This window comes from Phaenicophaeus curvirostris, chromosome 3 (genome assembly GCF_032191515.1).
Source record: "Phaenicophaeus curvirostris isolate KB17595 chromosome 3, BPBGC_Pcur_1.0, whole genome shotgun sequence".
Classification (NCBI taxonomy): Eukaryota; Metazoa; Chordata; class Aves; order Cuculiformes; family Cuculidae; genus Phaenicophaeus; species Phaenicophaeus curvirostris.
Window position 1 is genome coordinate 95184532 of NC_091394.1, and position 14162 is coordinate 95198693.

The following is a 14162-nucleotide window of genomic DNA, read 5'->3' on the forward strand; positions in this document are numbered from 1 at the left end:
CCCAAAACTGAAGACAGTATTTGATGTGCAGCCTCACCAATGTCGGGGCACAATCACTTCCATTCTTGTGCTGGCTACACCATTTCTGATACAGTGGAAAAATCTGCATATGTAATGCTTTGTAGACACTGTTACTCGAGACTTCAGAGGGAGGAATATGTTTAAGGAATGACAGGAGCTATTGAGGATTTATCTGAGCCAATGTAAATAAAATCTGTGACCTATTTTTTCCCCGTTAATTGGATTTGTATTAAATTTTATCAAACTGAATCAGCAGCTCAAAACTTTTCCAATAATTTCTTGCAAAACAGCCTGCAGGAAGCACATCTGAAATCTTCTCAGCTGTTTGGTTAAAAGAGGATGATTAAAATGGAGTCCCAGAGGGTGCATCAAAACAGAAATACTGATGCAAGTAGCACACAGGAGACTCGGAGGAGAATAGAGCTTAAGGGGCTGCAGCTTTGACAATCCTCTTGAAGCAAGCTTTATTAAAGCATTACGTGATTTGGCAACAGCCTGTTGACATTCCTTCCATTTCAGAAGTGGCCTTAATTTTATTTCCTTGAAAAGTAAGACTCCTGTTCATTAAGGCATTCTTAGCCATTCCCTTTTCATAACCTGTTTCACAATCCATGTTCAATAGCAAACCAGTGATTTAAGTCTTGCTGTTGCAGGTTTCAAAAGCTGGGTGCCTGAATCTCGGTTCTGCATCTGCAAGCCTGTGCCACTAGAACCCCAACCAAAGGGCAGAAAGGTGGGGTTTTTTTTGCAGTAAACAACAGGCAATTGCCTGCTGGAAAATTGCCCTGGTGGCAATTACTTTGTAATAATGAACATGGAAGCAATATCATGTTCCATCTGTTATCACTACAGCAAAATTACCTCTCGGTCAGAGGCGAGGGTCAAACTCAAAGCCTGAACAGAAAAATGAAACTCAGATGGTTGTTGTGCGTGCAGGTTCACCTGATGTCTTGCTCTCCTAGGGGCTGTTTAGACAAAAGTATAAAAAGATGTGGGCTTTGTAAATTTGGCTGAGCGTGTATGTGGGTGGAAAGCAGATTAAGAGGAAGGGTTTTAGGCTAGGAAAGAGATTGCGTAAAGGTGTGTGTTTAGAACCACTTTATTTCAGCACATTTGCAGGAGGCCAAAGTCCGCTCTTACACTTCTCCCATCCTTTCCCCACAACCCACAGGAAATCTTAGTAAGGCAGCACTAAAAATACAGGGATCTTGCAGTTCCTTAAGTCCTGTTCCTTAAGCCCCTTTCTAGTCCAGAGCTGCCCTTGAAAGCAGAAGAAAACCTCAAGGCTTGTCTTGATGATAGCAACAAGGCGGGTCCAATATGCGTGGGAGGGAAGAACTGCAAGAGAATTCAGTGACCCAGCATTAAAGGGAAATAAAAACCACATTTACAATAGACTGAAAGAAAATTTTTAAACTATTGGCTGATACGCAAATTAAAAACAACAAAAAAAACCTCCTTGTAATCTAATGTAGTCCCATAATCAGTTCAGCGCTGTTAGCCTGTAGCAGTGTTATTAACCAGTCCTTATTTCTACTGCTTTCCTAAATCTCCTTGGGGCAGGAAAGAAGAAGAGATTTGGGAAGTGAAGGGGAAATCAAAGAACTCCGAAGTCATTCAAAAAACTTTAGTCTTGCTTAAACCTTGGACACAAGAAAAAAATGATGGACAAGAAAAATTTACTGGTAGAAAGAAGCATCTACAATAAGGGTAGAGATGTCCCTTTCCTTCTTAGGGAGCGATTATTTTTGGAGGCCTCAAGTTCCTTTCACAAATCACAGACTAAAATGCCTATCACTGTGGAAAAAAATGGATATGAAGAACAGAGAGAGGAAGATAAAATTACAAATTACTTTTAAACCTCCATCCTGACATAAAAGCTGACAGTCTGCATTTTTATACAGTTTGCTTTGCCTTGCAGCATGCTTTTTCTATTGGTCCACAGTTCTCAGACCTGTTGGCTTTTCTTGCATTATATAGAAGTCTTACTGACTTGCTTGCTGGTTCAACAAAGTATGTTAAAGTTAGTCTTACACAACCCCTTAATGGGCATAAAATCAGCAAATAAGTAAAAAACGATGGGTGGGGAGGTTTTATAGGGCAATTAACATGTGCCTCGGGCACAGTATTTGCAGTTATATACATTCCAACACTTGAGATCTGAATACAAATTTTACATGATCCTAAAGACTAATTTCAAAGCTAACAAGACTGGAAAATGAATTTAATTAAGTGATTATTATTCTCAGTTTTCTGGATCCACTGTAAATTCAATTCTTGTCCTTAGGTCAGCTGTGTTACAGACCCGTCTTGGGCAGGTCAACTCTTAAGCCATTAATTCTTCTAAGGAGGAATTCAGATCCTGCAGTTCACTCCCAGCATCAAATGCAGCTATGTCTGGGGAGCCCAGCTGCAGCTGGACTGTATAAGAGTTTAACTTTGAGAGTCGAAAAGCAGGTTACAACAACTCAAACAATTTTTTTCTTGTAAGGTAAGGCACGGCTTAAACATCATAGAATGGTTTCGGTTAGAAAAGACCCCTAAGATCATTGAATTCAACGATCAATCTAACCTTGCTAAGTGGGCCACTAGATCATGTCCCCATGATCTACTGACATTTATTAGACTTTCAAACACCTCCAGGGATGGTGACTCAACCACCTCCCTTGGGCAGCCGGTTTCAGTGCTTTGCAACCCTTTCAGTAAAGAAATTCCTCCTAATATCAAACCTAAATTTCCCCTGGCACATTGTGAGGCCGAGAGCTAGACACAGCTTTGTATAAAGACAGCTATAAATACATATAACCTTAACATAAATGTAACCTTTGGAAAAGATGAGAAATAAACCTGACTACTTGAGCTGAGCTGAAATAAAGAGGCAAGACCTCCCTCCACCTGCAAGAATTCTTCCAGCCAGTCAGCCTTTTTTTACTTGAATTATAGGCAGCCTCTAAAAGCTCATCCAATTTATTTGTTCCCTTCTCCCCCAACAGATCTTTAAGGGTTTTAATTTCCTTTGATATCAGGCTTAGCCTTAGGAAGAGTATCCCCTTCCACATCAAATTGAGTCAACTGATACCTTAATTCCTTTGAAAAAACATACCTAAGAGCTAACTTATCTGTAATGTTTCTTGCTTGGTTTCTAAATACAATTCCGTAATCTCCTCTTTACTCACATGGATTCTTTTCAGACAGGTATCAACACTAAATTTCAACAGGGAGATTCACTGCTTCATACTAAAAGTTCACTCTATAATATTAAACATCTCTTCAGCATAATGACTGCTCAGCTACCACTTTGAGATTTCTCAGAATCAGCAATTTGAAATATTGCTTAACACACTTTTTCCATACTGGCCGTTTCTTATAAACTAGATTTCAAGCCCCTTTATGCATGGTTTGCTGAGCTCTAGGCTGGAAGAATTCTGAATGTTAGGTAATTTCTTTTTCAGAGATACTATGTCTAAATGCTTTAACTGAGAAATGACAGTCCAACTCCTAAACAGCTTTTTGACGTATATGAGATGTAGGAAATTTTGCCAATTTAAAAGCATAGAACGAGAGAAAAAATCATAGATTCATAAAATGGTTTGGGTTGGAGAAGACCTAAGAATCATCCAGTTCCAATCCCCTTGCTGTGGGGAGGGACACCTCGCACTGGATCAGGTTGCTCAAAGACTCATCCATCCTGGCCTTGAACACCTCCAGGGATGGTGGCAGCCACAACTTCCCTGGGCAACCTGTGCCAGTGCCTCACCATCCAGTAAAAAATTCCTTCCTAATCTCCTATGGTATTCCGCTCTGCTTAGCTCAGCCTTTCTTTTTATTAAAATCTATTAATTAGGACTGATATACAGATTCCAGAAATGCTATTCCTTAGCATTATTGCTTAAAAAGAATGCCATGCTCAGTGTTAAGCTTAAATCGACCAACTTCAATATTTACAGCCAGACCAGCTAATGTTTACTACAAGAATCCATTAACTCTCACATCAAAACAAAGCAATGCCATCGCAGATAGGAACTCGGATAGGAAATGCATAAAAATCAAGGCTATTTCTGTACAATACCAGAGAAGCAGCCTTAAATTTTAGTGACATAAAGGTAAGCAATACATAAACTGCTCATGGTTTTACTTTTGTAAATGTACACAATTTCTTTTTAAAAGCACCAGTGCAATAAATTGTATTTATGCAAGGGAGTGAGGAACAGTTCTGGTGCCGACAGTCACTTCTGTGCTTATTAACTATTCATAAAACACTTAATAGCATTGGAAAGAGCCTTTGAAGCAACAGAAAAGGCTTGACAAAGCTTTTATCATATTAAAGCATGAGACTTCATGTTTACAGCTACCACTACATTAGTCAGACAGCAAGTTTTTTATGCAGAAAGCAGCAGCCACCCCAAGTCAAAGGTTTTTTTTCCTTCCACAGCCCTCATGAAACAGGGACATGGATCCCATCTTTCAGAAGAACTAAAAGGGCCACAAAGATGATCAGAGGGCTGGAGCACCTCTGCTAGGAGGACAGGCTGAAAGAGTTTGGGTTCTTCAGTCTGGAGACGTAAAGGCTGTGGGGGAAACCTTAATAGCAGCCTTCCAGTATCTGAAGGGGCTGCAGGAAAGCTGGGGAGGGGCTTTTTACAAGGGCATGGAGTGATAGGATGAGGAGAAATGGCTTTAAATTGGAAGGGGGAAGATTTAGATTAGACATTAGGAAGAAATTCTTCACAATGTGGGTGGTGAGACACTGGTACAGGTCGTCAAGGGAAGTTGTGGCTGCCCCCTCCCTGGAAGTGTCCAAGGCCAGGTTGGATGGAGCCTTGAGCAGCCTGATCTAGTAGGAGTGGCCCCTGCCCATGGTTGGGGAGTGGAACTGGATTGTCTTTAAGGTCCCTTCCAACACAAACCATTCCATGATTCTATGATTTACTGGCTGCATTAAAACCCAAATTGTGCTTAAATAACAACTGAAATAATATGAAATCACAAATCTGTGATTAATGGTTTAAAGTGTTGTTGACAGGAGCCACGAACTGTGATTTCACTGAACGAGGTTTTTCCAAAAGCTAACAGTTCTGTAAGTTTACATCACACATCAGTTTCTCCTCACTTTCACTCACTCCAAATCCCTGGCAAAACAATTTTTAAAACATATGCAATTTTTCCATGAACTGTTATGAACTGGAAGTACTTTTAGTGATTTAATCTTTAGAAGCCAAGTTCAATACAGTGCCATTTATAAACAATAGCAGGGATTGTAATTCCCTCTCACATATAAGCAGCATTAAGTACCAGATGTTTCAGAAGACAAAGGCCTCATCTTGCTCCTACGTTTTATAATACATGGCTGAAATGTGACAGGTGAAGCAAACAGCAGTGCTAATGCACAGAACATTCTCAAGAGTAACACAAAATCACTCAGTTTCTCAAAAACCTTGGGCTGATGAACAAGCAAACCTAGAGTGCTGAAGGTGCTGACAGTTTTCTTTCTAGAAAAGCTTTAACGCTTGCTGGGAGAAACTGCTGAGTGACTGGGTCTCTAGGAAAGGTTAATGAACATTGCTAGGGATCAAAACTTTTAAAAGTGGGAACTAATACAATTGCAGTCTGCCTCTTCTCCTATTTGGCAAACTTTTATGTTCTCTGTACTAAACAAGTTAGCTGCTCCATTTTGAATTCTTAAGCTGCAGACAGCAAGAAATCAAAGCAAGTTAGAAAAAAACCCTCCATAATTTCTACTCTGCTTGTTCTTGTTGCCAAGCTACTAAAGTCCAGTTGTGACTACAAGGCTGTTACAGATTTGTAGCTGCATTTGTGACGTGGCAATACAAAATCAGCCTAAGCAGAGCAATAAAGATAATCATGGAATGGTTTCAGTTAGAAAAGACTTTTAAGATCATTGAGTCCAACCATTGATCCAGCCCTGCTAAGTCCACCACTAGACCATTTCCCCAAGTATGGCATCTACTCCTCTTTAAACACCTCCAGGTACAGTGACTCAACCAACCCCCTGGGCAGCCTGTTCCAGTGGCTGATAACCCTTTTGGTGAAGAAATTATTCCTGCTGCCTAATCTAAACCTCCCCTGGTAAAACTTGGTGCCATTTGATGGTGGTATCTCATAAGAATCTCAGGTGATTTCAGTGACCAAAGTTTTCTCTGAGGTATAGAACACAAGCACACACTGTAAAGCTTAATTGTTAACATTCAACACAGTTCTGTAAGGCAGAGTCTTTTCTGCATGCTCAAAAGGCTTCTGGGTCTTCAATTTACTAAAAGCAGAGTTAGCTGGTTGAGTCACCACACCTCCCCAGGTGTCACTTCTCAAAAAATAGTTTCTCCAGCCAATTTAACCTCATAGAAAACAAACGAATGTTGCTTTTACCAAAACAAGAAGCAAAGGGAATATTACAGCAGTTTGACAGCCATACGCAACCCCCTCCAGTGAGGAATAAATATAGCTCCTGTTGAGGCAGACAGATGTTGAGGTTGATAAAGGTAAACAGAACCATGTAAGAGGTAATTACTGAACAGGCTAGATAAGTCATCCGTGAATAACTTAACCCTTCACTCAATCCAACACTGTTTATCCCCCTGCTGAGGGAACATGAACTAGAGCACGAAGGATTTCAGTGAGTTCCCAAAGCATTCACATTTGTAACCAGCTCCCTTCATTTCTTATCTCTGTGGCGCGGAACATGACTATTGCATCCCCACAGCCTTTTGCATTGCTTTGTCCATTTGCCAGCTTTTCTAGAAGTGAGGTCTTTTCTTCCCTTCCCACAAATCCCAGCGTTATTTTGATCACTGGGATTGGGGAAGGAAGGGAAGAGGTATTTCTGAATTATCTGGAGGAAACAGATCTGCTAGAAGAGCTCACAGAAGAAACATAAATGAGTAGACTGGTCAGTAATTAAGAGGAAGGTTTATTGACACTGTCTGACCTTACTCTATGGTAAGGTAAAGGCAGCCTCGCCAGCTATATATTTTAAACATCCAAGTGCCAGCACAAACAAGAAGGGGAACAAGAAAGCACAGTTCATTTACAAAAACTAAGGGTTTTCTCCATGCAAAGCAGGATGTGAGTTTTTGCATTCATGGCAGACAGTAATTGAACCAAAGCTGATAGTACAAAGGAGTGAAGTGTCTAAATCTCAACTTTCACAAAAGAAAAACCCTTGAAACAAATTACAGACATTATAAACTTTCCTAGATGAAGCTGCATGTGTTTTATTCAGCAAGTCAGGTTGATCAGAAAGCTCCTGTTTGGGGAACACTTAGAATCTATTGTAACTATGCCCCCAGCAGATCAAAAAATGGAATTTGATGAGCTCTGACAATGAAACTTCTCAGGAAAACCCACTGGCATTGCTCAGGGCACTAACTGCACTGATTATTGACCCCGCTATTGATTCAAAATAAACTGACTAGTAATTTCATACAAAAACACATTTTTAACTGCAGGAGAACTGCCCAGAATAATTTATACATTGCATGCTTACAAATTCAATCTTTTTTGAATCAAAAATGAAAAAGCAGATGTTTCATTTGAAATGCTAACCTTGACAATTTTAAACAATGCTGTAAATAGCATCCAATGAATGTTATCTTAGAGAGCTGGTTGAGTGCTTCTCTTTGGCCACAGCTGACCATGATCTAAGGTACAACTGCATGCAGAAACCCAAAGAAAACATATAATATGCATATATTATAGATACACACATCCTTGATTTATTCACTCATGGAGGCAGGTTCAACCTGGTACTTCCATTCAGTTCCATGTAATGTTTCCTGATATCTGATCGAGAACATGATTTTCTAGATTTGATGACGGTAATACCATATACTGTTAATACTGTAAGCAGTTTATTGGAAATCTAATTACAGTACTCACCATGAAATTTAACACTGTCTACTCCTATTCTAATTCCCACTTCCCCACTGCTATTATCTGAAGCTATAGGTATCATGGTTTATTCATGTATTCATGTATTATAAAATAAACTAGAAAGATTGATCACATAAACCAAGACTCATTAGTGGTTTAAAGTAAATGTAACATTTCACTAGTAGTTTGAAAAGCCAATTTATCAAACTGTTTATTCTGAAGTACTCTAATGTGATGCATTTCTCCATAAAAAAAGCTTCATTGCAATTCTTTTTAGTCTATGTTGCTTCTGATTTCTAGGTCACTTAACTTTTAATCAAGAATTTTAGAAGCTTTTGAGGTTGTTAGCTTTTACATGGGAACTCAAAACAAATGATGCTAAAATTTTTACAGATGGAAGCAATATCAGACAGAAGATGAATGCAAGCAGAAATCCTCTCCACTTGAACACAGTCACACAGCTGATTCTATGAAAAACAAAACCAGAGAATCCATTTTACCTTGTGGATTTTTAGTTGGCAGATCCCACTTCTCTCTTCCTCTGATTTCAACCAATGCAAAAGATCAAAGTTTTGTTTCACAGAAATGAGAATTACTTACCAATTTGTAACAACACAGGTGTTACCAAAGCTGTCTCCATGGCGTAACAAAATTCCCTGCCAAACATTACTGCACCATGCATCACCCACAGGCGTATTGGTATCCGGTCTATGGATCCTTCGCTAATGGTCTCCTCCCTACTTTCATTCTCCTTGTTTTCTGGTTTCTGAAGCTGTGCCACAGGTAGATCTTGAACTTGCATAGATTCCGAGTCAGCATTCTGGGGAGCCATTTTCATTACCATAAAAAATATATATATATATTTGTTATATCTATATAAATAATACTACCATAACTCCACAAACACGTTAGGGTGCCTTCTCTTTCAGCTTCTGTTCCTCAGGCAAGTAATGCTTATATTCCTCTTGTACAAACAGGTATCTTGCAACTTCTTGTATAGATAAGAGACTTTCAGAACAAAAAGCTATTTGGTAGGAATTTCAACATATGGCTTGCTGGTTTACTGTGAATTAGAGTTAAAAATCCATAATTGCCATTCAGTTAATACCAGTTTCATAATTATTATTGAAGAAGTGCTGAAGTTGTTATTCTTGCTACAGAGAGGTGGAAAGGCGACACAAAGAGGTGCTCCACTGTTAATCCCCATCGAGTGGCTGATTAATCTGCAACAAAAAGCAAGTATTTCAGAATTTCAATAGCATTTCTCAGGATACTGTGCCCCCCCCCCCCAAACCATATAACCTATTTCCTGCTTAATGCTTTCCATTGTCCTCGCCTGCTGTAGGGTATTTTATTCTACATTCCCTCCTAACCCTGGACTTTCCATTGAAATGCAGTTACTCTTCCTATTTAAATGATGCTGTACTCATAATTTTCCTCACATTTGTAGTCCTACATGAAGCCAAAGACAGCCTATTTGTTGGAGAACCTCAGAATATCAAGCACAAGAATAACAAATTTTAAGAAATTTAATGCAGCTTCCATTTCAGAAACAAGGTGTAGGATATTCCAGTACTATGTCAGGAAGATGATTCATCGATTACCACTTACTCACAGGCCATGCAGACATCTCCATTTAGAGTTTTAGAAGCTGCCAGTTACTTTGCAGTAACCATCACACCATCTTATAACGAAGGTATTCCTCAAGCAACCATGAAAAATAAGCAATGGAATAAAGTAACCCTTAAGGACTGATACTTAAACCTCTAATAAGACAAGCAGAGCGTATGCATCCACCTTCACTTTCTGCACACAAGACAAGAGCATCTTACTCCCTCGTCCTATAAGGCTTTTGAAGTCCATGAATGGTACAATATCACAGAAACAAAAAGTGACCTAAGTAGGAAGGGACCCACAAGGATCATCGAGTCCAACTCCTGTCCCTGCATAGGACAACCCCAACATTCACACCATGTGTCTGAGGGTGTTGTCCAAAGGCTTCTGGAATACTGTCAGGCTTGGTGCCACGACTGCTTCCCTGGGCAGCTGTTCCAGTGCTCCACTACTGGAAGAAGGGAAGAATCTTTTCCTAATATCAAACCTAAACTTCTCCTGGCACATCTTCCTGCCATCCCCTCGGGTCCTATCATTGGTCACAAGGGAGAAGAGATCAGCACCTGCTCCTCCTCCTTCCCTTGTTGAGGAAGCAATAAACTCCTATGAGGTCTCCCTTCATTCTCCTCCAAGTGACTTCAGCTGCTCCTCATACAACTTCCCCTCTAAAACCTTCTCCAACTTTGTGGCCTCCTCTGAACACTCTCCAAGTAGCTGGATATGCTTTTTATCTTCCATCATGCACTGAAATTATTGAAATATATCCCAACCAGGTAAGACAAGTGTCTCCTTCCCCATCCTTCATGCTACTAAGTCTGTGTGCCACATACTGCACCATGACAATCAAAATGTGTTTAAGCACTTGGTAGAAAGCATTATATAAAAAGTTATATTACATAATGTTTGCACTGGAAGGAAGCAGATTCACATCCATGCACACAGTGTGGCTGAGCCAGTATCCCAAGATAAAACCCCTTGCGGGTACAGATGCTGGCCTTGGCAGTGAAGCTGGGCTAAGAGGTCCCCCTGCTGCAGTTCACTGCTCCTTCAGTTATGGCAACAAAAACTCATTGTGGGCTAGAGCATAAACCAAACACTTAAGCAGTGAACCTAAAATGAGCCTTAAGAAAAAGATGACACGTTTGGTGCTTAAAGAACATCACTACAGCAACCCTCTTTCAGTGTGACCCAACATAAGTGCAGCAGGGAACATCATAGAATGGTTTGAGTTGGAAGGGACCTTAAAGATCATCTAATTCCACACCTCCCACTAGATCAGGCTGCTCAAGGCCCCATCCAACCTGGCCTTGAACACTTCCAGGGATGGCATCCACAACTTCACTGGGCAACCTGTGCTAGTGCCTCCTCTCCCTCATTGCAAAGAATTTCCTCCCAAAGTCTAGTCTAAATCTTCCCCTTCCAATTTAAAGCCATTCCCCCTCATCCTATCACTATATGCCTTTTTACAAAGTCCCTCCCCAGCTTTCTTGTACACCCTCATCCTGAGCTGTACACCCTCCTTTGAGCTGTGTGCTCAGTGGGTTTGCTGCACGTATTTTGTTCTTCTGTTCAAAGGCAGCTTTTTGGTCTGGGCTTTTTCTCTACCCAATATTACTGGACGTCTCAGATTGATCACCTCAGTAACTTAACACTGTAATTTGCTTTTGAGCTAGTCAAACCTTTAAATCACATGAGAGAATTTAATAAAACTTACTGAATAGCAGAGTTTTAAGTTCCAAGTTTTAAACTATAAACATATTGCTCAGAACAAAAAGGCCTTAAAAAAGCATTTCTCCCGACACTCGGAATTAACAGAAGGAGCTGCGATGCAGTGCCTAGGGATACAGACAGGTAAGTATTCACTCAAGTTCTTCATAAGCTCCTTATTTTTATAAAGGTTTTTCTTTCCCTCAGTCAGGGTTTGGATTTGCTAAGCTCCTACATGTGGCAGAGTTCATTTGCCTCCTTCCAGTAGTTAATACAGTGCTGAACTTGCATCAGAAGGAGAAGGGATGTGATTCTCTTCCCTGGCTTTAGAGTCTCAGGTTTGAACTCACCCTGTGAAGGGCTATTAATTTATCAGAAATACAGAGTATTAGAAAAACACACATCCACTTTTCATAACACAAGTTCTGGGTGATTAAAACCTACAGATTGCAGAGTAGGAGCAATTATTTTAATTACAGACTAGTAATAAAATGTTTAATTGCTGGCAGACTCAGGCAAAACTGCATTCAGTAGAATTTAAGAGCTTACCTATCAGCTCTTACTACTCAGAAATCACTCAGAACATGTATTGTATTAAAGACTAAGGGTCATGAGTAATGCTCCTGTACAGGATGGCTTTCCACTCCTGTCACTGACTATGAAGGATTTAACTTAATTTCCCTAAACACCTCATTTAATAGGCAGAATGAGGCAGTTCACCACACCAGAATGCGTTATGATGCACTGGGGCAGCCTGCCTACGCAAGCACGATGGCACCAGGCTGGGAGCATTTGTCACTGGAAAGGTAATGAGGCAGGACAAAAGGGGATAGCTGAGATTTAGCCCATTTAAGCAAGACTTTAAGAATGGCTGAAAAAGTTATTCTTGAAGTGGAAGATGATGGGGAGCAATCAGGTAATTTAAGAGACAGGAATAATGGATGACAGATGGAGGTAGACTTTGAAGCTGTAATTGGCACAGATAAAAAGAACAGTTTATTTCAAACATGCCAGAAAAAAAAAGCAGTTACAGCATTCAAGTGCAATAGCAAGAGGCACAATGGACAGGTTTTATCTAGAGAAACAGAATTACTGTTCCATCATGCCAATTTTGTGGTAAGCATAACATTAGTCTTCCTGCAGGACTTTCATCTGACTCCAACTGCGTGTCTGATACGAGAGCCAGAGTATAACAAAAGCCTCTCAGAAAGACCTTCCAGTTCTTTCCTAAGTCCTGCTCAGTTGCGTCCGCACTTATTTTCGACTAAGTCAGATTCTGCTGATGTTTTTTCCAAGTTCATTTTGAATTTGACAAGTTTGAATAGTGGCATTCTTCCTTATTGAGAAGGGAGACAAATTCATTTACCTGCTGGCAGTAAATATTACAGAAGCTCTTATGCAGCAAAGAACTCCAAAGTAAATGGCATCTAAGGAGGAGCTGGATTAAAATTCTGGAGAGCGCATGCTCCCATGCCTGCTTTTGCCATAATGCCTTTTGTTTGTTGGCTAGCAAATCCAAACTTTAATTGACAATTATTTCTTAAAATTGTAACATTGAATAACCACGGTAATTTCCATTACAGTCGCCTTACTCATGTGGTTCAAACGGTTTATTGCATGGAGTTCAGCTAAGAAACATGTCAGCATTATTACTTATTTTTTAAGGAAGTGATGAATTAGGCTTTCATTTAATTGAATCATACAATGGTTTGCGTTGGAAGGGACCTTAAAGATCATCCACTTGCAACCTCCCTGCCTGGGCAGGGACACCTTCCACTGGGTCAAGTCGCTCAGAGCCTCATCCAACCTGGCCTTGAACACTTCCAGGGATGGGGCATCCACGACTTCTCTGGGTAACCTGTGCCAGTGCCTCACCACCCTCACAGAAAACAATTTCTTATTAATATCTAATCTAAATCTACCACCTTTCAGCTTAAAACCATTACCTCTTGCCCTATCACTGTGTTACCTGATAAAAGCCCCTCCCCAGCTTTCCTGTAGGTCCTCTTTAAGTACTGGAAGGCTGCTATAAAGTCTCCCTGGAGCCTTCTCTTCTCTAGGCTAAACAAACCAAACTCTCTCAGCCTGTCCTCACATAGGAGATGTTCCAGCCCTCTGGTCTCGGTCTAACAGATCCATGTTGTTTCTATGCTGAGAACTACAGAACTGAACACAGGACTCCAGGTGAGGCCTCATGAGAGGAGAGTAGAGGGGGAGAATCACCTCCTTTGACCTGCTCATTACACTTCTGATGCAGCCCAGGATATGGTTGGTTTTCTGGGCTATAAGCACATATTGCTGGCTCATGTTGAGCTTTTCACCCACCGGCATTCCCAAGTCCTGCTCTTAAAGGCTGCTCTCAATCCATTCTCCGCCCAGGCTGTATTTGTGCTTGGGATTGTCCTGACTCAGGTACAGGACTTTGCACTTGGTCTACTTGAACATCATGTTACCTGTCATTCAAGCAGAATAGGTACTAAGAGAGGTGGCATCCCTTCCTCAGACAGATGCTGAGAGGCATGGAGGCAAAAGTTTTCAGAAAGACAGCTTCCCTTCTACCTGCACCTTTCTGAACACCCAGCCACAGAGCAGCAAAACTAATTTAAAAATAGAAACTGGCACGAGAAGACAGTATTTATCTCAGGAAGCTGAGACCATGTTCCCCATTCTGCCATGAACTCTCACTGTACTTCCCATAAAGTTTTAAAAGGCATTTTCATGACTCACAAAGAATAAGGAAGTAGGGTGAAGAATTTCATCCATGGAAAGGGGCTCATGTTGGCTGTTGTACAGAGGCTGGGTAGGAAAAGAAGTTTAGATACAGAAATAGCGTTATCTTGCAAAGTATATATTGGAGGAGGGGACTGATTACGCTCTTCTACAACCTAATTGCACAGGTTTCACTTTGACCTTTGGCCACATTGTGACAATGC

At 40.6% G+C, this 14162-nt stretch overlaps 1 protein-coding gene across 5 annotated transcripts in view; it reads right to left on the reverse strand.

Moving 5' to 3' along the window:
* Positions 1-14162, reverse strand: part of SLC45A4 (solute carrier family 45 member 4) — a 104895-nt gene that overhangs the window by 36152 nt on the left and 54581 nt on the right. For all 5 annotated transcript variants that reach the window (XM_069854731.1, XM_069854730.1, XM_069854733.1 and 2 more), the window contains exon 2: positions 8509-9131. In XM_069854731.1, coding sequence (XP_069710832.1) covers positions 8509-8752 — 244 coding nt within the window. In that variant the 5' untranslated portion in view covers positions 8753-9131. The remainder of the gene's footprint in view (positions 1-8508; positions 9132-14162) is intronic.